Raw genomic sequence first — 25,333 nt, 5'->3', positions numbered from 1 at the left:
CATGATGATTAATACTTAAGGAATTGACAGCGTACACTAGAAATATAAATTAAATCAACTTTAATATATACTTTCCGATATTTCGGCAATGTCACGTTGCCATCTTCATGGGAACTTAAGATAAAGACGTGCACGCAAGTACTACATAACAGCAAATGAGAAACAAAGCGAGGAAGTTACCGTTTTCCTGAAGTCCTGATGGTGCCCCCCTAGCGGGCTATATTAAGTGTTCTTGGCCTTTGGGCTGAAGTTCTTCTGATAAATGTTTCCCAAATTTGGGGCAGTCTCATGCATCCAAATTTGTTGAGGTTTGGCATGTTCCTAAGGGCTGATTCCATGAATAGTCTTCCATATTTGAACCTTGCTGTGGTGTATTACTGTGGCTTTCTTCCACTTTATTCTGTGGCAAGTATCCAGAGCATGGTCTGCAAGCCCAGAGTGGCTGTACTGGTGAAATCAGATGCAGTCCTTGTGTTCTGAGATTCTGATATTTGCTGTCCTGCCTATTTGGCCAAAGTAGGACAGTTTATACCTGCAAGGGACCTGGTATACACCAGGTAGGTCTAGGGGAAGTGGTTGGTCTTTAGTGGAGCAGATAAGGGATGCCAATTTTCTATATTGTCTGTAACAAGTGGACAAGTCATGTTTTTTTAGGATTTTGTTGATTTTTTTCGAGGTGCCTTGGATGTAGGGAATGGTGATGGATTTAGAGTAATCTTTTCTGTGAAGGGGGGGGGGGGTGGATATCTGGTTTTAGTATTTTTTTTTTTTTGGGGGGGGTAGCCATTGGCTGAGAAAGTGTTAAAGATGTGATTTAGTTCAATGGTTAGGGCTTGGTCATTTGAACAGATTAGTTTAGCCCTGTTGAATAGTGTCTTAATAACTCCATATTGTTGTGATGGGGTGGGATTGTTGGTGAATGTATCTGCCTATATGGGGGGTGGATTTTCTAAAAACTGAGCAAACCAAGGTACCATCAGGTTGGCAGGTGACTAGTGTGTCTAGGAAGGGGAGGATATTGTTTTCCTCTTTTTCCAGGGTGTCAAGGCCAGCGCACTGGCCTTAATAGCACAATCCACACACAAAATGAAGAGCGCCTGATTTTCAAACATGTTTGAACTTGTCGCAGCATTTAAAACCATTCCAGGCTCGTATTAATTTTGATAATATTTCACAGAACACTTATTCACTTTCCGTGGAAAACTGGTGTTCTGCAAAACACAATTTGGGAAACCCTGCCCTAAGTAAACTGCATAACTGTTGTAATAAATTTGGTATGAAAATCAGCAATAAAAAACACTGAAAACAGACAAAAACATTGAAATCATCAACTGCATTCTGAATGAACAACCTATTGAACAAGTAGCAGATTTCAGTTATTTAGGCAGAATTTTTAGTGAAGATAGCAAATTACAATGGAAATAGAAAACAGAATCAACAGAGCTGGTATGGCAGGAAGTCAACACATTAAACTAGTCATATACTTGTACAAGACTGTACTCAAACTAATTTTAGCTACAAGAATCTCAGAACTGGGTTAGAAATAAAATACTTGATCATAGACTGGAGATCCCAGATGACATTATTATGTCATCTGGGATCTCCAGTAAAGATAATTAGGAAGGGACATGATAATACATTCAAGAGTGTGTGAACAAAGATAACCTAGGTGGTATGGTCACTTAAACATAATGGGAGAGGAATGGTTAGCATAACAATTAAAAAAAAATTTTTTTTTTATTAGAATTGTAAGAAAAAGACCCAGATGGTTTGATTATAGTAAAAAGTGCCTCAGAAGACTGAAATATAGGATCCGATAATGCTGGAATACTGACAGATAACAGACTAATTTTGAGGAAGTGGTGATAAGTAGTAAGTAGGTAAATGTTTGAGGATACACCACATCGAGAATTTGATGATAATGATTCATTCCAACATCTCGCAGGTTTTGTTTAGCTATTGTTACATATAACTTTGCTTTCTTATTTATTCTCTTCATATTCTCCAAGAGTATATTTTGAGTTACTAATTTTAAATTTCTGGAGGAGCTTTCTATTTTTGGGATGGCTCTCAGATTTAAGATTCTGTTTGGACAATGTCATATATACTGCTAGTTTTTTTTATTTATTTTATTTTTTCTCTCCTCCTAATTTCTCTCTCTCATTTTTTTTTATATATTAAATTTATTCATTTGGCTTCCCACTACACAAATGTTACTTTTTTCATTATCTACTTCTGTATTTAGTTTACCGTATTCACTAAAAATTGCACTTTAAGAATTAAAACTTATTACAGTACTTGTTCTATAGGACACTGAGAATGCAGTTAATGTTATTTTTATTTTCCTATCTGCTGACATAATTTTTTTAGTCTTTTTTTTTTAGTGATCATTTGCATACTAAATTTATCAAAGAAATTACTTAATTTGGTTAAAGATAACTATGTGTAGGATAAATATATAGTAATCTACCATTTATCCAACATTCAAAAGAACAATGCTTCAATTAACTGAACTATACATGTCAACTAACTTATGGCAGAGCACCATGTAACTGTATTTCATTATCTGACCTTTCAATTATCCGAAAGGCAAATTTCCTTGCTACTGTGGTCAGATCAAGGTCTATATAAGAATAGAATTGCAAAACAGCACCCATTTCTGCTTTTCTCAAATCATTTCCTCATATGTTTAAATTTAGTCATTATCACTAGGTTAGGGATTTTGAAAAGCCTATTTATAGTACAGTACTGAATGAATATCTGAACTATGATACTGGACCTTTGCTGCTTTATCATGGTCATCACAATCTTCTAAAATAACAGTATCTATTCCTAATATTCTCAGGCATCGTCCCAATCCTTGAAGCATAGTGTCCACTACTACTTTAAATTCTGAAACAGGTACTGGTGGAAAGCTGGTACTATTAGTTTCTTGAATAACTGGTAATGTTTGACAAGTCTGAAGAAAAAATATATATAAAATCAGACATGAATACAGGATTAACTATTTGATCAAACTAATGAATATCTATGTAAGTACTGTGGAAATTGTGGCCAAAGCCAAGTTTTGGATTAAAATATGATGCAGACAGTTCTACTATTCTAAAATGTGAAAAACAAATCTCTACATACCCAATGAAACTCAGAAATAAACATATTCTTTGTATCTATAAAGAAATTAAAACACCTAACTGTCTATTATGCCCTATATATGAATAAGAAATTATGGTGCCTATTTAATTATTTTTTTTTTTGGGGTGCTTAAGGGTCAAAGCTGTATAACTGAGAGGAGACCTCCACATAGCCTTTAAAGGAATGCGGAGAACCAACCAGGGCTTCTGACCTAATGTCCAATCCTCACCTTCTTGTGGTGCACCCTGTTGGGTATCTACTTTGATACTGAACGAACGATGATGGGCTGGCAATTTGGGATTTAGCCGACCAAATTGTTAAACCAAAATAAAAAATGATGGTACAACATGACAAAATTTCATGCCGGCTAGGGCGTCACCCGGTTAAACAAGGCCAACGTTGTTTTCGCCAGGGAACCAGGGCGAACAGTGAAAAGTCAGTTACTGGAACAAATCTGAAAACAAACCCCAACTCAACATCACCAGAGTTAAAGATCGGTACTATCAATGTAAGAAGCCTAAATGGCAAAGAAATGGAGCTAGCTGAGGAATTAGATAAGTACCAGATCGACATAATAGGGGTGACGAAACAAAAAAGACCAAAACTGGTGAGATCTTTCTGAGCAATAAATACAAAATGTTATATTCAGGCAATGACAATCAAGGAAAAGAAGGAGTAGCCATAGTATTCAACACAAAATACGAGGCTAATCTTCTTGAATGGCAGTCAGTTTCAAGTAGAGTAATATGGGCAAATATAAGAATGGGGAACTGGACAATGAGACTTATTTGTGCCTATGGTTGCACAGAAGGTTCTACTAAGGTAGAAGTGGAGGAATTTTTTGAGGCTTTAGAAAAAGCAACTGACAAAATGAAAAAGGAAAAGTTGGTCCTTGTTGGGGATCTAAATAGCAGAGTAGGAAATGACTGCGAGACATACAAAAATAATTTGGGAAAATTTGGAGAAAAGAGCAAAGCTAATAATAATGGCAATTTCTGTTGGATTTCTGCTCAGGACATGGACTGGCTATTACTAACACCATGTTCCAACATAAAAATGCACACAAATTCACATGGAGAGAAGAGGCTAGGAATAAGAAAAGTCTCATTGACTATGTTATTGTTGATAGTGATGTTTTCTCCCTGGTGCAGGACACCAGAGTGTACAGAGGATTTGAAATTAGAAGTGATCACTATTTAGTCTTGAGCAGGATAAAATTGAATTTCATATTGAAAATGAAAAGAATAACATGTAAGAAAGTTTTAAAGCGAATAAAAGTTGAGCAGCTCTCAGATGTGAACTGTAGATTAAAATATAGAAAGATTATTGAAAAGAAAATGAAAGAGTTTGAGAACAGGAATCAAACCTTGGAGATTCAGTGGCAAACTCTGAAGGAAACATTGATTGATTCTGCCAGAGAGGCATGTGGTGAGGTTGTGTGCAAGGATAAAAAAAATCAGAACTCCCTGGTGGACACAGGAAGTAAAAGAGGCAGTGAAGGAAAAGAAGAAAGCATATCAAAAGTTCCTGGCAAATAAGTCAGCTTTTACTCTTACAGAATACAGAGACAAATGTAAGAAAGCTAAACAGTGTGTAAAACTAGCTGAACAAAAGTCATAGGAGGACTTTGGCAAGAATATAGAAAATAAATATCAAGAAGGTGGCAAAATATTCTGGAGGTTGTTGAAAAAGCTTAGGAATGGAGGAAAGAGTGCTGTAAAAGGAATTAGAGATGATAAAGGTGACATGAAAACAGGAGAAAAAGATATCCTTGAAGTATGGAGTAATTACTTTGAAAAACTGCTAAATGAAACAAGCAGTGATGACAGCACAGTGATAAAAAACACTGACCAGGCATGCAGTCAGGAATACATATCCATACTTGAAGTAGAAAAAGCCATCAAAGGCTTGAAATGTGGAAAGGCAGCAGGTGTAGATGATATTCGACCAGAAATGCTGAAGTATGGTGGTATAAGAGTCTTACAGTGGCTGCCTGCATAGTTCAGAAAGCCTGGACAGAGGGATGAATTCCCGATGATTGGAGTAGAGCTCTCATTGTACCCATATATAAAAAGGGAAATAAAACTGAATGTGAGAATTACAGAGGTATTTCCCTACTGAGTGTTCCTGGCAAGATCTATGGAAGTATACTTGAGAAACGGTTGAGAAGAATTGTGGAAGAAAAGCTTGGTGAAGAACAAGCTGGATTCAGGCCAAATAGAGGCTGTCAGGATCAGATCTTCACTTTACGACAAATAGTCGAGAAAGCATTGGAATATAACAAAGATCTGTATTTAAGTTTTGTCGATTTGGAAAAGGCATATGACAAGGTGCCAAGAGAGAAGCTATTCAATACGCTGCAGTTATATGGTGTCAATGGGGCATTATATCAAGCAATACTTAGTCTTTATTTGAGTTGTAGGTCAGCAGTTAGAATTGAAGGAAGTACGGGAAGATGGTTTAATGTTAAATCTGGTGTGAGACAAGGATGTACATTATCCCTCTGTTATTCATTATCTATATGGATCACATTATGAAGGAATGTGGTATTAAACCTGATATCAAAATTGGAGATGTTAATGTCAGCTCATTGCTTTATGCGGATGTTATACTTCTAAATAAATCCGCTACAAGTCTGCAAGATTCTCTGACTAAATTGAATAGCTGTTGTAATAGATATGGTATGAAGGTCAGCAATAAAAATAGGCAGAATCATTGAAAATGTCAACTGTGTTGTGAATGGAGAACCTGCGGAACAAGTAAAACATTTCAGCTACTTAGGCACGATTTTTACTGAAGATGGTAAATTAAATATAGAAATAGACAACAGAATCAGCAAAGCTGGTATGGTGAGAAGTCAATTGAATAAATTCATATGGAATAAGAAAGAAATTAGTCGGAACACTAAATTAGCTGTATACAAGACAGTGTTCAAACCAGTTTTAACTTGTGGATCTGAGAGCTGGGTCAGAAGTAAAACACTTGATCAAAGACTAGACCGCAGATGTGAGAGTCCTGAGAAAGATTAGAGGCGTGAACAGATGGCATCAATGGCAATATCATATTAAAAATGAGGATATTAGGAAAGAACTTGACATTGTCAGCATCCAGGAATGCGTTAGCAGAGCTAATCTCAGGTGGTATGGTCACTTAAATAGAATGGGAGAGGAAAGAATAGCAAAACAAGTGTTCTCTGCCAGGTTGGCAGGAAAACGACCCAGAGGAAGACCAAGATATAGGTGGATTGATACGGTACAAAGTGCCTTAGACGACAGAAATATAAGATCTGATAATGTTGGAGTCTTGACAAGTAACAGACTGATTTGGAGGAAAATTGTAGATAGGAAGTTAGTAATGATGTAATATTTTCATGTAGTACTGTCATATCCTGTACACCCCTTGAGGGTACATGGCAGGAATTTGATGATGATGATGATAATTTAATTATTTTTAATTTTCATAGAATCAAGATAAACTTTAATGAAAACAAGATAATATTAATAAAATCAAATAAAATTCTTTATATTGAACAATTATAATATGCAGCATAGTAAAGAAAATAATGACATGGCTGTTTTGTTATGGTAGGCATTATTTCCCTTCACAATGAGGCAAGTAACTGCCTGCCTGCTGTCTGTTGACAATTTACTTCCAAATTTAGTTTAAATTTTATTCAAATAAATTATCTGATCTTATGATCTGGGAAAAGTTAAACCCACATGTGCAATATTTCATCAATATTATGATGATAATATTGATAATAATTTTTTTAATATTTAAAAAATACATAGGGTGCAGAAGGATCAAAGATGGATAACTGGAAGGAAGCCTCCATGTAGCCTTTCAAGAAATGCAGAGAAATAACCAGGACCTCTGACTCGATGTTCAATCCTCATCTTCTCATGGTGCACCCTGACAGGCACCTAGATATACTGAATAAAAGACAATAGGATCGCAATTTGGGATTTAGCCAACCAAAATGTATTCTTATCAGCTTAAACAAAATACAATGATAGCACACCATGAGAAAACTTTGGGTTGAACATCAGGACAGATGTATAAAACCTCGGTTGTTTTAGTCGGGGAGACAGGATGAAGAGTGAAAATTCAGCTACTAAAGCAAATTCTAACCGAATATTATCAGAGTTCAAGATTGGCACCATCAGCAAAAGAAGTATCAATGGAAAAGAAATAAGTACTGGATTAACATAATAGGTTTTAACAAAATAAAGAAACCAAAAAGAGGTGAGATTTAGTTAAGCAACAAATACAAATGTTATATTCAGACAATAACATTTAAGAAAAGAAGGGCTAGCTGCAGTATTCTACAGCTAGCCCTTCTTTTCCTTAAACGTTATTGAATATGAGAATAATTTTCTTGAATGGCAGGCAATATCAAGTAGAGTGATGTGGGCAAATATAAGAATGAGGAATTGGACAATGAAACTTATTTGTCCTATGGCCCTACAGAAGGTGTTACTAAGGAACAAGTGTAGGAACTTTTCAGTATTAGAAAAGCAGCCGACACAAAGAATAAGGAAACGTTGGTCCTTGTTAGAGATCTAAACAGCAGAGTAGGAAATGATTACCAGACATATCAAAATGTTCTAGGAAAATTTGGAGAAAAGACAAAGCTAAAATAACAGTAAGTATCTGCTGGATTTCCGTTCAGGACATGAACTAGTTATTACTAACACTATGATGTTTCAACATAAAAATGTGCAAAAAATTCACAGAGAGAAGTTGCAAGGAATAAGAAGTCTCATTAACTATAGTATTGCTGACAGTGATGTTTCCCCACTGGTTGAGGACACAACATATACCAATGAAAGTTGAACAGATTTCAGAGGTGAACTGTAGACTCAAATATACAAACATCATTATTCAAGAAAAAATGAAAGAGGTTTGAACACAAGAACCAAACCTTAGAGAGTCAGTCAGCCAGAGAGGCATATGATGAGATTGCCTGCAATGATAAAATAAAATAAATAAATAATAATAAAAAAAAAAACTCCATAGTGTACTCAGGAAGTGAAAGAGGTAGTCAAGGAAAAGAAGAAAGCATATCAAAAGTTCCTGGCAAATAAGTCAGCTTGTGCTCTTAGATAACACAGGGAAAAATATAAGAAAGCAAAGCAATGTTCAAAACTAGCTTGGAAGGACTTTGGCAAGAACTTAGAAAATAAATATTACAAAGGTGGTAAAAATATGCTAGAGGCTATTGAAAAGATCAGAAAAGGAGAAACAAATAATGTAAAAGGAACAGGAGTGACAAAGGTGACATGAAAACTGAAATTAACAATATTCTAGATGCCAGGAGTAATTACTTTGTAAGATTGCTAAATGAAATAACGAGTGACAGTATGGTGGTAAAAACATAAATTCATGATTGCATTCCTGTTTAAAAAAACAGGAATGCAATCATGAAAGCAGAAGCAGAAAAAAAGTTGAAGCAGAAAAAAAGGCATGAAATCCTTAAATGTGGAAAGGTAGATAATATTTGATCAAAAATGCTCAAATATGGAGATATAAAAGTTTTTCAGTGATTACACTGCATAATTCAGAAAAGAGGATTAAATTCCAGATCACCGGAGTAGAGCTCTCATTGTACCCATCTATAAAAAGAAATAAAACTGAATGTGAGAATTAAAGAGAAATTTCTATACTGAGTGTTCTAGTCAAGATGTATGCAGTATACTTGAGTAAAAGTTAAAAAAAAAATTGTGGAAACGAAATTTGGGGAAGAACAAGCTGGGTTAAGGCCAAATAAAGGTTGTTAAAATCACATTTGCACTTTAAGACAAATAGTTCACAAATATTGGTATATAACAAGGTTTGTAGATTTAGTTCAAAATGCTTCAATTATACAGAGAAAATGAAACATATCAATCAAGTCTATATTTGAGTTGTAAGTCAGCAATTAAAACTGAAAGATGTACAGGAAGATGGTTTGATGTTAAATCAAGTGTGAGACATATGTGTACATTACTCATTATCCATATGGATCACATTGTGAAGGAAAGTGGTATTAAACCTAATATCAAAATTGGAGATGTTAATCTCGGCTCTTGACTTTATGCAAATAATGTTATACTCCTAAATAAATCCAGATAAACCTGCAGGATTCCCTAACTATACTGAATGACTGCTATAATAAATATGGTATCAAAACCAGCAATGCAAAAAGACAAAGACAATGAAAATAGGCAGAAACATTGAAAACATTCACTACATCCTGAATGGAGTACCTAGAGAACAAGTAAAACAATTGTTAGGCACAATTTTTAGTTAAAGATAGCAAATTAAATTTGGAAACAGCAAAATTAGCAAAGGAAGTCAAGTGAATAAATTTATATGAAACAAGAGAGAAATTAGTCAACACACTAAACTAGCTGTATACAAGACAGTGTTCAAACCAATTTTAACTCATGGATCTGAGAGCTGGGTTAGAAATAACTCTTGATCAAAGACTACAAACCAAGGGTGACATCAAAATTAAATATTACTGTCATATTAAAAATGAGGATATTAGCAATAAACTTGACATTGTTAGCAGAGCTAATCCCAGTTGGTATGGGGCCACTTAAACAGAGAAAGTTAGCAAGCCAAGAAGGCAAGAAAAGACCAACATCAGATGGATTGATACAGTAAGAAGTACCTTAGAAAAAAATATAAGATCTGATAATATTGGAATCTTCACAGATAACAGATTAATTTATAGGAAAACTGTTGATAGGAAGTTAGCAGCAATGTCACTTTTTCATGTCACTTCTTTACTTACTAATGTACCACTAATAGACACTCTTAATTTAATAGTCTAAATTTCACCCTGATATCTTTGAATTACTCAAATTTACAATGTACAGGTTACTTTACATGGGGAGGAAAAATCTGTAAACAGATTAATAGTATTGCATGAGTCCCTCCCCAAGCTAACTTTTACATGGAATACTTTGAAAACAAAATACTTACCACAGCTCATACAAGCCCCTAGTGCGGTTACACTTTGAATGATGATGTGGCTGCCATTTAGTCCCATGGACAAGATACTTTGGATGCTTTTGTCACCTACCTAAACAGCCAATACCCCAAAATTCACTTCACAGTAGAAAAAGAATCTAGTAGCAGTTTGTCTTTTCTTGACACATTAGTCACCTGCCTGCCTTTCAGAGGATCACTATATTTTTCCATTTACAGAAAGCCAACACACACACACACACACAGGAAGATATCTATATAAACAATCACATTATCATCCAGCCCAACAGTATGGTAGTCTAAAAACACACACCCAGAGCCAGAGCAATTTGTTCTAATGACACAACTCTTTCAACAGAACTTAAATATCTATGGCACACTTTCTTGGCCAATGGCTACAATTCCTACAAAATAGATATGCCACACTTTCTTGGCCAATGGCTACAATTCCTACAAAATAGATAAAATACTATATAACCCCATTACTTCTCCCTCCTCCAATGCACAAGAACAAAACCACTATTTCCTATGTCAGAGGTACATCAGAAAAGATAACCAAAAGCTAATAAAACATGGCCTTCGCACCACATCAAACCAAATTACATTAGCAACTCTGATCCACTCTCCTAAGGATAAACACCATCTTCTAGAATGTCTTAGGATATAAAGTTCCTTGTAATTATGACTCGGTCTACTATGAGCAGACATGAAGATCTATTAACATCTGCCTTGGAGAACATAAAAAGTACGTTTGCTACCATTATTATGGCAAATCAGGAATGGCAGACCACACTTTGGACACTCCTTCACACAAGATTAGATGGAAGAATATAACATGCTGCTTTATGCTCTGCTGATGCTGGTTTCAAATCCATCAAAATATAAGCCAGTTAATAAACATCTGTTTTTATAAAATAGTTCATTTGGTGTTGTTAATACCATTAAAATAAGTTATTCAACAACATTCTATAACTAAGCTTGTCTATCCCTTGAGGGTACATACCAGGAAACTGCTGATGATGATGAAAAAAATCTCTCTCTCTCTCTTTCTATATCTATATATCTATCTATCTATCTATCTATCTATATATATATTTTATTTTTATTTTTTTCCCCTGCTAGACTTTGTTGGGTGAGCCACCTGGTATTTTCAAATGGCATTAGTTATTGTGAAATAGTTATTTTTGTTTCCTTGGCAAAGTATGAATGGTTATCACCACGGGAAGTTTTTCGGTTTTATCTTTTTTAACCTTAGCATTGGTATTAAAAGCCTATTTAATTTTGTTAGCACTTGAGATATTTTTGCAGGTTAGTGAATACATTATTATTCCTTCCAGAGAGTTGATCAAAAACATACCAACTCTAAAGACTTACATAGCATGGAGACTTCATTATACTTAGATATGCAGAATAAGTGTAAAAAATTAGAAAAATAAAATAAAATAAATAAAAATCATCATCATTATCAGCCATTGTCAATCCACTGCTGGATGAAGACCTTTCCATGATTACTCTAACACTGCCTGTCCATGGCTCTCCTTTCCCATGTCACTCCTGCAAATCTGATGATATCAATAATCCGCTGTGATTTAGGTCGGCGTCGTGGTCGTTTTATTTCTTGTGAAATCCAATACAGTACTTATTTTGTCCATTGTTGATCTTGTCCTTGAGCAATATGCCCAGCCCATTGCCACTTCAGATGTTTCACTCTTCCTATGATGTCAGAGATTTTGGTTTGATTTCTTATCTACATATTCCTTTTGTGATACCAAGCATATTTCTTTCCATACTAAACTGGATTATTCTTAATCTCTGAATTTCTTTTGAATTTAGTGTCCATATTTGACTGCCATATGTCAATATAGGAAGAATACATTGGCTAAAAAAATATGTATATCATCGTCATCGTGCTTGTCAAGGATTTTGGCATAGAGTGGCCTGTTCTGGCCTTAGAAGTCATCGTTGAATCTCTTAATGGTATTATTAACACATATTTATAACTTGACTTGAAAAAACAGATTTCATTAATAATTTTGAGTATTCACCTTTAATGTTCTTGTATACAGCATTTTACCTTTTTTATCATATGAAAATCCAGAAGTCTCTAATTCATGTATTTATTTTTTTGACAAGTCATTCTAAAAAATAAAACATTATATAAAAAATAACACAACAAAATAAATTGTTGATGATTTCTTTGGGTATTCTGTTTGAACCAATGTATCTTGTGAACAGTATAATATCCAAAGACAGACATTTTGAAGTCAAAATCATTATAGTATGGTCAAATCATTATATATATCTATGATTAAAACACTACAAAATTTTCTGGATGATGACAAATTTATGTTTTCTTCTTATCTGTTGAGTTTACTATAATACTTTCATTCTCAATTTATGGTGTGTGTGTTATTAAGGGATGGGATGCACCAACAGTTTAATGCAATATTCCATTACTAGTTATTTTGATCAGCAACTTTCTTACAAGCTGGCTTATTTTTTCAGGTCTGATTTGATTACCTTTGATCTTCTAAAGCATCCTAACTACATCAACCTACATATATCATCGTATTCTTCTGGAATACCATGATATAGGTAGGTTAATTGTAGTTAGGATTTTTTAATTTCAATCGTTTCTGCCATTTATCTTTCATCTCCCATTTTGTTTAAGTGACCATACCATCTTAGATGAATGTGTAAACATGTTAGTTCTGACAATCTGTTTATGGTGTGAAACCACTTTTATTTACTGGAAGTCTGAAGTGGCTTGAAAAAGTTCCACATTTAGACTCTAATGTATAGGGTTTCTGAATTATGTAATCCTTATCGACCAAGATATTAATATCTATGTATACACATTATTATTATTACACCCTCCATGGAGTCAACATTTATGGTGTGAATTTACAATTTTTCAGGTACTGAATACAGAAAGTAATTTGCCTTCTTTACTAAAATTGTTCTTACACATCTAAATGGTGTAGCCGGTCTGCAGGTTCTCATTACTGAAAATATAGCAGATGTATTGTTTTTCTGCCTATTTTCATAATTTTCATATCAAGTTTGTAAAAGCAATTAATTTGGTAAATACTCTTAAATAATTTTAGCAAATTTAAGAGGACAATATTATCAGCACAGAATAAAGGGCAAAGCTTAATATCTCCAATTTGAATATCAGATTTAATACCACTTTTATTATTATTATTATTGTTCCGGGCAACTCCAAGGAGTCGACAGACTCATCGAGGGAGGCCCTAACATCATGTCAAGAACAACTATTCGACATTCACACAATATCTATCATACCTTGCCTTGAACTCATTAACGGTCGGAGCACCCACAACAGACTCTGGAAGCTTATTCCACTCATTCACTACTCACCAAGTAAAAAGCCTAGCTCTAACACCCTTGCCAAACACGCTCTTTCCCAGCTTCCATTTATGGCCCCAAGTCCTCCAACCACCAGTCATATTTTCAAAAATATCTTCTGGATCAATCTCATAGAAATCCTTCAGTAATTTGAATGTCTCAATCATATCACCCCTCCTTTGCTTATCGACCAATTTCTGCAACCCACAAATCTTCAACCTATTCTCATAAGGTTCATTCCACAGACCTGCTATCATCTTGGTCACTCGTCTCTGGATCCTCTCCACTTCCTCCCCATCACGAAGAAACCCTGCTGCCCATAACTGGGCACAGTAGTCCAGATGGGGTCTTATCAAGGCTCAATACAGAGGAACAACAACTTGTTTGTCTCTGCATGTTAAAGTATTTTTCAGAAGCCAAGTGATTTGGTGAGCCGTTTTAGTCACTTTTGCAATGTGGCCCCTAAACTTCAATTCTATCCACCAACACTCCCAAATCCCTGGCCTCATCAATCTCCTGGAGTACGGTTCCACCAATGCGATATACTGCTGCTATTCTTTTCACCCCAAAGTGCATAACCTTACACTTTGCCACATTAAATTGACATCCATTTTTCCTAGCCCAGTCCTCCAAACTGTCCAAATCATCCTGTAAAATTTTGACATCCTCTGCACTCACAATTGCTCTACCCAACTTTGCATCATCAGCAAACAAGTGAACACTTCCTCTCAAATCCTTTCCTATATCATTGATGAAAAAATTGAAAAGCAATGGTCCAAGAACAGAGCCCTGTGGCACTCCACTAGTCACAAGCCATCTTTTAGACTCCACTCCTGAATAAACCACTCTCTGGTATCTCTCCTTCAACCACCCTCCTATCCATCTCACCAACCCTATATCTATCCCCATCTGCTCCAGTTTACTGATTAGGATTCTATGTGGTATCCTATCAAAAGCCTTGGCAAGGTCCAGTAGTATTACTGTAAACCCATTATCCCTATCCAGTTCAGCCGTCACTGTGTTATAAAACGTGAGCAAGTTACTGAGGCATGATCTACCCTTCACAAAACCATGTTGTCCCCCATACAATATCCCATTTTCATCTATCCAATCCTGTATTCTTTTCTTGACTAATTTCTCTAAGACCTTGGCAATGATTCCTGATATGCTAATCGGTCGGTAATTTACAACAGCAGTCTTGGAACCACCTTTATGCAGTGGAACTATCCCCCCCTTTCCACCCAAACGGGACTAACCCAGACCCGAGACTCGAATTAAACAAAATGGTCAAGGGTACTGACAATTCTTTAGCTGCTTCTCGTACAACACGAGCTGGTATACCATCCAATCCCACAGATGTATTGACATTGAGGTTATGCAATAGACTACTCACCTCCACTTCATTCACCACAATTCCCGTATAATCTACTGGTACATTCGTTTCTGCAATGTCACCACCTGGATGATATATTCTTGCAAAGTGCTCACTCAGTAACTCAACTATATCAACTGATTCAGTTACCTCCCTACCATCGGCATTCTTTAAAATCATTCTGCCATGTACATTTTCCCTTTTACTTGCTACATATCTAAAAAACTGTTTAGGATTCTCTTTAGCCTGCATGGCCAATGTTCTTTCGTAATCCTTTTTTGCTTTTCTTACCACACTCGTTACCCTTCTGGCCTGCGCTTTATACCGTTCGTGTGCCTGCCAGTCACCTTTCTCCTTAAATTCCCTCCGCAGTTGTTTCTTTTTTTTTGCAGCTCAAGCTTAATGGTGTTATTCATTCATTTAACCCCTACTTGATTTATTATTCAGACTCTAGGTATACAGTCAGCCATTGCTTCATGCAAACACTTCTTAACTACCTCCCATGCACTATCGACTTCTAGTCCTTGCCGTTGTACATGCCATGGCACTGAACCAATCAAACTCCTAAGCTTGTCATACTTTCCAGCCCGATAATTCCACATGTACCCTGTCTTAATTGAAAATTCTACACCTTTAGCCACCTCCCAAGTCAAGACCCTATGATCATTCTCACCGATTGGTGGCAATGTGGTCATATTTGTTACAGCCAAATCCTCAGATGTAATTACTAGGTCAAGCACTCTCTGACCCCTAGTATTTTCCATTACATGCTGTCGCAGATAGTTATCCCTTAATAACTGCATAAAATCCAATTCCTTCCTCCCGTGTATCCTCTCCTCACTCCAATCAATGCGACCATAGTTAAAATCTCCCATAATAATCACCCTCCTTCCACTCATTTCTTCTATTTGCTTGTGCATACTGTCACCACCATCTTTTCCATCACTTGGTCTATAGCAGCACCCAATTGTATATTTAGTTCTGCTAGCCACAATATCACACCAAATGGCCTCAAATGTGCTCTTTTCTCATCCTGCAATTCAACTTCTATTCTCCTTGGCTGTAGCTCATCAGCTATCATCAACAATACTCCTCCCCCCATTTTATTCTCCCAGTCATTCCTGAACACACTATACCCATCACATTCAATCCCACTAGCTATATCATCTACAGTCAGCCATGATTCACTAATACCAATAACCTGTGGTCTGGAAGTGCCAACCATGGCCAAAAACTCTTCCTTCTTGTTCCCAATACTCCTAGCATTAGTGTACATGAATTTAAGACCCCCATTAGCCCAACCCTACCTTGATGCCTTATATTAACTATCCCATTCTGATTTGTTGTCCTTATTCACTCGGGCTTATTATATTCATTCATACATTCAACTGCCTCCCTAAGGACTGTATATCTACTCCCCCCCCCTTAATAAATCTAGTTTCCCTGAATTTGCACATCCACCAACACTTTCTCAAGTCTTCTTACACCGTAACCATTCAAATGCAAGCCATCCATCTTATACAGATCCTTTCGCCCATCGAACTCACTCCACACGTCCACAAATTCCACACCACTCGTCATACATAACCCACACATAAAGTCATTCGCAATTATGGCCCTCCTTTTAAACATTTCACTGTCATACCATGGCAAAAGACTAATCATTCTAACTCTCTCACTCTTTCTTTTGCTACTTTCCTTAATAATGCAGCTGATATAAAAGAGGAGCTAACAAACAACTCTGCCTTACACCTGATCCAACATTAAACCATCCATCTGTACATCCTTCAATTTTAACTGATCTAAGAGAGAGAGTATTCAAAACTACCCCTAGCAACCCATTCCACGTTTATTGCTCTCCAGCAATAAAATGTTGGCCCCACATTTTTGCTATCCACATTCTTACACAACTCTAAGCCATGTTCTCTACAATCAAGTCAGTACTGCAAAATTTCTTTAGCAGGTACTCTACTGAAAGAAAAGAAGTGTTCAGAGGGATAATGAATTACTTCAAAAAATTCATTATCAAAGAATTCGTTATCCCTCTGAACACTTATTTTCTTTCAGTTTTTCATTCAATCGATCAATTGTTCACAGTATACTTCAGCCGTGATGGTTTTGTTTTGTTTTGTTGCAAGAGTTCAATTCTTAAAGTCATATCCCACCAAAAACGTAGATTGAACCTCTCAACAATGAAGAGCAATGCAGATTTGATGCACTCTCTTTGACTGTTGTTCATCAGTTCGTGAGGAATCCACTTGCCGAGCTTAGACACTATTCCAAGTTCTTGCAAATGATGATGAATTAAGATCTTTTGCTAAATCTTCAACAGTTGCATTGGCATTTCTTGCAATAGCAGCTTCCAGCATATCTTATTGAGAGAGACAGGTTGCCCAGAGCAAGGAAGTCTTTCATACTAAAGTTTCCTTGTTAAAATTTTTGGAACCATTGCTGGCACTTTTGAACATTCAAAGCATTATCGCCATACACTTCTTGCACATTTTTTGCAAAATTGTGCAAGAAGTGTACAATTTTGTACACTTCTTGTGTACAATTTTTGGTATTAGCAGCACTGTTGCCATTTTCTGAACTCATGAAGCATGATGTGCTCTTCAGTGACCTCCATAGTAATAAAGGGTTATTTAAACAATAACTTATGTATGATGTTCTTGTAAGGTGGAATTCCTTAGAATGAGGCGGCCTCAGCTTAGGGATACTTATAAAGCTTTAAAAATTCATGTTTAGACAAACTGAGACACATCTGAACAAGTACGGTATTAAAAACATTACTTTTGGGGTGACCTGATGTTACAGAGCTTGTAATCTTATTCCAAAATGTATAATTTTACACTCTGCCAAATGAAAATGCCAACCATCATCTCTTGCCCATACCCTCATAGTCTATTTAAATCTTGCAGTATCTCCCAGATCACTTTCATTAACTATTGCCAGTTTCATCAGCAAACCAGAGATTTCTCATATATATATATATATATATATATATATATATATATATATATATATATACGTACATACATACACACACACAGAGCCCAATGGCCCATCTCTGGTCACCTGATTTCTCTTTGATTCATCTGTATCATGACTAATGTTTGATGGCTGTCCATTAACCACTATGATCTTTGCTGATTCTTTCTGTAGTACTCTTTCCACCATTTCTAAGCTTTTTTTTAGCAGCCTCCAAAACATTCTTACCAACATCTTCCCATGAGTTTAGAAAGTTTTACAGCTCAGTTACAAAGTATATTCTATCTGACAAGATAGAATATACTTTGAATATATAAGATATCCAACAGAAATTATATTCTTGTTTTAATCCTTTACCCAAGAGTTAAGCAAACAATCTTTGTAATAGTGAAGTTCCTTCACATAATTAATTTACTTGTATACAGAGGTTGTCAATTTCGCATCAATTGCCTCAGCAATACAATAAACGGAAAAACATTATGGGAAGAATCACTACCCAAACGTTTTCGACCTTCATTGAGGTCTTATATCAGTGGGAGCCAGACCCAGGAAGATACCAAGGTTAAATCAATGCAGAAGTAATATTTTCTATATACATAAAGCAATAAAACAGTTCATCACCATAGAACATTCCTGAGTTTGGCTCCCATCGATGAGACCTCAATGAAGGTCAAAAATGGCCTTTTTTTATCTATTTATTTTTTTTTATGTTGCACTCATACACAAGAGGTAGGTTGGTTGGTTGGTTGATCAACGTATAGTACCATGTATGAGTAGTGGATTGGGAAAGGAGGCACTTGTTTACATTTGATTTAAATGACTGTAAATCGTATTCCTTGGTAAACACAGTAGGTGGGAAACTGTTCCACAGTGCAGCAGTTGCAGGGATGGAGAAGGAGGAAAAGAAACTTGTTCTGTTTGTTTCTAGGTGCACTGTGAGGGGATGTTGAGCAGCAAGCTGCATGTATTCCAACGAGCTTAGTACTGTGGAGGAATTATTGCTGTTATTTCAGATGAGCATTGCCCATGGAAATATTTGTAGAATATACACATTGCAGAAACCAAACGTCTGTCCGATAGTGGGGGGGGAGATATAATAAATTTAGTTTAATCCTTTATCCAAGTGTAAGCAAACAAAATACGAGCCATAGTATTCAACACAAAATACGAGGCTAATCTTCTTGAATGGCAGTCAGTCTCAAGTAGAGTAATGTGGGCAAATATGAGAATGGGGAACTGGACAATGAGACTTATTTGTGCCTATGGTCCCACAGAAGGTTCTACTAAGGTAGAAGTGGAGGAATTTTTTGAGGCTTTAGAAAAAGCAACTGACACAATGAAAAAGGAAAAGTTGGTCCTTGTTGGGGATCTAAATAGTAGAGTAGGAAATGATTGTGAGACATACAAAAATATTTTGGGAAAATTTGGAGAAAAGAGCAAAGCTAATAATAATGGCAAATATCTGTTGGATTTCTGCTCAGGACATGGACTGGTTATTACTAACACCATGTTCCAACATAAAAATGTGCACAAATTCACATGGAGAGAAGAGGCTAGGAATAAGAAAAGTCTCATTGACTATATTATTGTTGATAGTGATGTTTTCTCCCTGGTGCAGGACACCAGAGTGTACAGAGGATTTGAAATTGGAAGTGATCACTATTTAGTCTTGAGCAGGATAAAATTGAATTTCATATTGAAAAGAATAACATGTAAGAAAGTTTTAAAGCGAATAAAAGTTGAGCAGCTCTCAGATGTGAACTGTAGACTAAAATACAGAAATATTACTGAAAAGAAAATGAAAGAGTTTGAGAACAGGAATCAAACCTTGGAGATTCAGTGGCAAACTCTGAAGAAAACATTGATTGATTCTGCCAGAGAGGCATGTGGTGAGGTTGTGTGCAAGGATAAAAAAATCAGAACTCCCTGGTGGACACAGGAAGTTAAAGAGGCAGTGAAGGAAAAGAAGAAAGCATATCAAAAGTTCCTGGCAAATAAGTCAGCTTTTACTCTTACAGAATACAGAGACAAATGTAAGAAAGCTAAACAGTGTGTAAAACTAGCTAAACAAAAGTCATGGGAGGACTTTGGCAAGAATATAGAAAATAAATATCAAGAAGGTGGCAAAATATTCTGGAGGTTGTTGAAGAAGCTTAGGAATGGAGGAAAGAGTGCTGTAAAAGGAATTAGAGATGATAAAGGTGAAATGAAAACAGGAGAAAAAGATATCCTTGAAGTATGGAGTAATTACTTTGAAAAACTGCTAAATGAAACAAGCAGTGATGACAGCACAGTGATAAAAAACACTGACCAGGCATGCAGTCAGGAATACATATCCATACTTGAAGTAGAAAAAGCCATCAAAGGCTTGAAATGTGGAAAGGCAGCAGGAGTAGATGATATTCGACCAGAAATGCTGAAGTATGGTGGTATAAGAGTCTTACAGTGGCTGCACTGCATAGTTCAGAAAGCCTGGACAGAGGGACGAATTCCCGATGATTGGAGTAGAGCTGTCATAGTACCCATATATAAAAAGGGAAATAAAACTGAATGTGAGAATTACAGAGGTATTTCCCTACTGAGTGTTCCTGGCAAGATCTATGCAAGTATACTTGAGAAACGGTTGAGAAGAATTGTGGAAGAAAAGCTTGGTGAAGAACAAGCTGGATTCAGGCCAAATAGAGGCTGTCAGGATCAGATATTCACTTTACGACAAATAGTCGAGAAAGCATGGGAATATAACAAAGATCTGTATTTAAGTTTTGTCGATTTGGAAAAGGCATATGACAAGGTGCCAAGAGAGAAGCTATTCAATACGCTGCAGTTATATGGTGTCAATGGGGCATTATATCAAGCAATACTTAGTCTTTATTTGAGTTGTGAGTCAGCAGTTAGAATTGAAGGAAGTACAGGAAGATGGTTTAATGTTAAATCTGGTGTGAGACAAGGATGTACATTATCCCCTCTGTTATTCATTATCTATATGGATCACATTATGAAGGAATGTGGTATTAAACCTGATATCAAAATTGGAGATGTTAATATCAGCTCTTTGCTTTATGCGGATGATGTTATACTTCTAAATGAATCCGCTACAAGTCTGCAAGATTCTCTGACTAAATTGAATAGCTGTTGTAATAGATATGGTATGAAGGTCAGCAATAAAAAGACAAAGACAATGAAAATAGGCAGAATCATTGAAAATGTCAACTGTGTTGTGAATGGAGAACCTGTGGAACAAGTGAAACATTTCAGCTACTTAGGCACAATTTTTACTGAAGATGGTAAACTAAATATAGAAATAGACAACAGAATCAGCAAAGCTGGTATCGTGGGAAGTCAATTGAATAAATTCATATGGAATAAGAAAGAAATTAGTCGGAACACTAAATTAGCTGTATACAAGACTGTGTTCAAACCAATTTTAACTTATGGATCTGAGAGCTGGGTCAGAAGTAAAACACTTGACCAAAGACTAGAGACCGCAGATATGAGAGTCCTGAGAAAGATTAGAGGCGTGAACAGATGGCATCAATGGCAATATCATATTAAAAATGAGGATATTAGGAAAGAACTTGACATTGTCAGCATCCAGGAATGCGTTAGCAGAGCTAATCTCAGATGGTATGGTCACTTAAATAGAATGGGAGAGGAAAGATTAGCAAAACGAGTGTTCTCTGCCAGGTTGGCAGGAAAACGACCCAGAGGAAGACCAAGATATAGGTGGATTGATACGGTACAAAGTGCCTTAGACGATAGAAATATAAGATCTGATAATGTTGGAGTCTTGACAAGTAACAGACTGATTTGGAGGAAAATTGTAGATAGGAAGTTAGTAATGATGTAATTTTTTCATGTAGTACTGTCATATCCTGTACACCCCTTGAGGGTACATGGCAGGAATTTGATGATGATGATGATGATGAAGCAAACAAAGTTTGCACCTGAAAATATCTTCAGAACTGGGGTAAGGTAGTGCAACACCAGGCAACTCTGAGCAAAGGTGAACCAAGGTCTCATCACTCCTTGTCTCAGTATCTCCCATAACGCAAAGCACATCTCCTTGCAGACATGTATCCTGCTATGCATTAAGGGAACGGCCACTACCAAGACCGGTTTCAACCTTTATTGAGGTCTCGTCAGTGGGAGGCAGACCCAAATATGACCTCTCCTATTGCTTCTGCCTTAGTATCTCCACGTTTGGGTCTGCCTCCCACTGACGAGACCTCAATAAAGGTTGAAACCGGTCAGGGTAGTGGGCCCTTCCCTTAATGCATAGCAGTATACATGTCTGCAAGGAGATGTGCTTTGCATTATGGGAGATACTGAGACAAGGAGTGATGAGAGCTTGGTTCACTTTTGCTCAGAGTTGTCTGGTGATGCACTACCTTACCTGAAAATTTGTGCCTGAAAATATCCTGAAGATATTTTCAGGCACAAACTTTGTTTGCTTACACTTGGATAAAGGATTAAACTAAATTTATTATAGTCTAACCAAGTGAAAAATAAACTTCCACCATCTGGGGGGAGAGAGTTGGTAAGAGATAGGTCATTAGTAAGTCTAATTGCTCGCCTCTGTATTGAGTTAAGCATTTTGAGAAAGCTTTTAGGGGCCCCACTCCATATGTGGGAGTAGTATTCAATAGCTGGGCAGATTTGTGATTTGCATGATGTTAACAGCTGTTCAAGGGTGAAGTAACGTCTTGAGCAAAAGAGAAATCTTAGTTTTTTTTTGAAGCTGAGGATGCAATGGTGATGTGTTTATGCCAAGAGAGGTTTGATGTGAGGGTAATTCCATGAAGAGTGATCTCAAACTGTCTGAATATTTGGGTATCGTCAAAAAGGATACTGGGAAAAAATGTTCTTTTTTATGGGAAATAGTACAGAACTGGGTTTTATTAGCAGTGAAATTGATGGGGTTAGCCGAACCCCATTGCAGGATGGCTTGGAGATCGGAATTGAGGGTGGTGGTAGTTGATGTTCTGTAGGTTGAGGTGAGTTGTGTAGGGTAAGGTTTATCAAATACAAGTGAGGAGGTGTGAAGATACTTCATGTGCATATTTTGTTTATACATGTTTAAACAATTAAAACAAGAATACAGTTTCTTGTCAAGTACAATATACTTTGTAACCCAGCAGTAAAACTTTCAACACCATTTTTCTACTTGTATATAAAAAATATATGACTTTTGCAATGATTTAACCTTAGGATCTTCCTGGGTCTGGATCCAACTGTTGAACTCTCAATACAGGTTAAAAATGGTGGGTACCATTCACATAATGTTATTGCATTATGGAATCTACTTGTATATAAAAAATATATGACTTTTGCAATGATTTAACCTTAGAATCTTCCTGGGTCTGGATCCAACTGTTGAACTCTCAATACAGGTTAAAAATGGTGGGTACCATTCACATAATGTTATTGCATTATGGAATCATGAGACAATTGATGTGAAGTCACGAGCCTCTATATGCAAGTAGACTAGTGTGAAGTTACTTCACATGCAAACTGTTTGCATATGCTTGGGTAAAGGATTAAAAATATATAATAATTTGTCAAGCATAATATAATGAGTTTTGTTTGGTTTTATGTAACTTGGTTTTCCTATGATTTTCTTTATATTCCCCAAGAGCATACCATATTACCAGTTGTGGATTTTCAACAATTCTTTTTATGGACTGATTGTTTAACTTCATGTGTCCATCATCTTTTTTCTATCTATGCATGCTTTCCTTGATGAGTTTTAATCAATGTTCATTTAAATTAATCACGATTCATTCAGATTTTGTTAACTCATCTCGAAAGATGTCATTTTTGCTTTCAAACTCTTTCACCCTCACCACCCCCAATACAAGGTGTTTCAAAAAGAATGTCCCGATTTGAAAATTGTATATCTCTGCAACCACGAACCACAAATGAATGTGACTTGTACCATGTGAATGGCCTTGGCTCAGAGTTTGATATGACGACCGCCAGATACCACTACTAGCGCCCATATAGCCACTACATTTAGTTAATAAGAAGAAAGAGGAGAAGATTGGTAATTTATTTTGTAACTGTACCACATTTTCATTATTAAACATCTCATATGGTTTTTTTCAAAACTATAATGCATTTTTCTTTTTAATGATACTCATTTTTATTATATTCAATACTAGGTGCCGATTATGTTTTATTTCAAATCCTCTGTATGCCCATACCATTTACTGGCATACAGAGGATTTGACCATGGGTATACTTAGTATTATCTTGACCTAATCTGACAACATCATTATCAACAATAATAGGATTGTCTTTGTTTTATATATATATATATTCTCTCTCTTTGTAAATTTATTTGCCTTTTTAGCATATTTCATGTAATGTTAGCAACTATCTCTTTCACCTGTTTACAATGTTCAGCATACGTTATAAAAACTTATAATGTATAAGTTTTTATACATTATAAGTAGTGATGAGAGGATCCAGAGGCGAGTGACCAAGATGATAGCAGGTCTGTGGAATGAACCGTATGAGAACAGGTTGAGGATTTGTGGGTTGCAAAAATTGGTTGATAGGCGGAGGAGGGGAGATATGATTGAGACATTCAAATTACTGAAGGGTTTCTATAAAATTAATTCAGAAGATATTTTTGAGAACAGGGCTGGTTGTGGGAGGACTAGGGGACATCCATGGAAACTGGGCAAAAGTGTGGTTAGTAAAGGTGTTAGAGCTGGGTTCTTTACTTTTAGAGTAGTGAATGAGTGGAATGTGCTCCCTGAGTCTGTGGTGGATGCTGTGACAGTGAATGAGTTTAAGGCGAGGTATGATAGATACTGTATGAATGTCGAATAGTTGTGATGAAAATGATTTGGGGCCTCCCTCGATGAGTCTAATGACTCCCTGGAGTTGCCCGTAATAATAATAATAATAATAATAAGCGACCCTTCACTATAATAAACTATTGAAACATCCATGACTAAATCCCTCAGTGTACACTGCTATTTTAAAAGAAATATAATAAACTATCCAATATAACAAGCTATTCTGTGGTCCCTATGAAACTAAATAAACTTAGTTACTTGAAGTTTTAATCTTTACATCAAGGTTATTTTCTGGTGTACATACATATTTATTATTTTTTTAATGTGAATTCCATCCGCAAAATATTAAATCCATAGTACATTAGCATCATTGATTGACTAAGTTAAGCAATCCAAAGATCATGCTCTGGAAACTTCAAGCCACTTTAAGACATTTAGTGGATAGTGATCTTGCACTAGATGAAATTTTTAAAGACACACACAAGCCATACTACATTTTGCTATGAATTGTCATCATCATCGTATGTTATGCTTTCATGCAGGCCTACACATTTTACCGCAAAAGCTTCCGTAACCGATAATCCAGTGGAATAGGTTGGTTGCTCCTTATTCCGGGTAGTATCCCATCTGTCAAAATGTGCATTCATGGTTTGACAAGATGGTTTGCCTGTTTTGCAGGAGAAAAAAT

General features: G+C 36.1%; 1 protein-coding gene across 6 annotated transcripts in view; it reads right to left on the bottom strand.

The window, feature by feature from the left end:
* The window catches only part of LOC150103803 (exonuclease mut-7 homolog), a 317,319-nt gene that overhangs the window by 73,005 nt on the left and 218,981 nt on the right, over window positions 1-25,333 (bottom strand). For 5 of the 6 annotated variants that reach the window (XM_090396546.1, XM_090396545.1, XM_090396544.1 and 2 more), the window contains one exon: window positions 2,780-2,959. The exons of the other annotated variant lie outside the window; for it this stretch is intronic. In XM_090396546.1, coding sequence (XP_090252672.1) covers window positions 2,780-2,959 — 180 coding nt within the window. The remainder of the gene's footprint in view (window positions 1-2,779; window positions 2,960-25,333) is intronic. 6 annotated transcript variants of the gene reach the window in all.

Source organism: Typopeltis vanoorti, chromosome 8 (genome assembly GCF_054136105.1).
Source record: "Typopeltis vanoorti isolate ZY-2024b chromosome 8, IOZ_Tvanoo_1.0, whole genome shotgun sequence".
NCBI lineage: Eukaryota > Metazoa > Arthropoda > Arachnida > Uropygi > Thelyphonidae > Typopeltis > Typopeltis vanoorti.
This window is presented reverse-complemented; position numbering and strand designations above follow the sequence as displayed.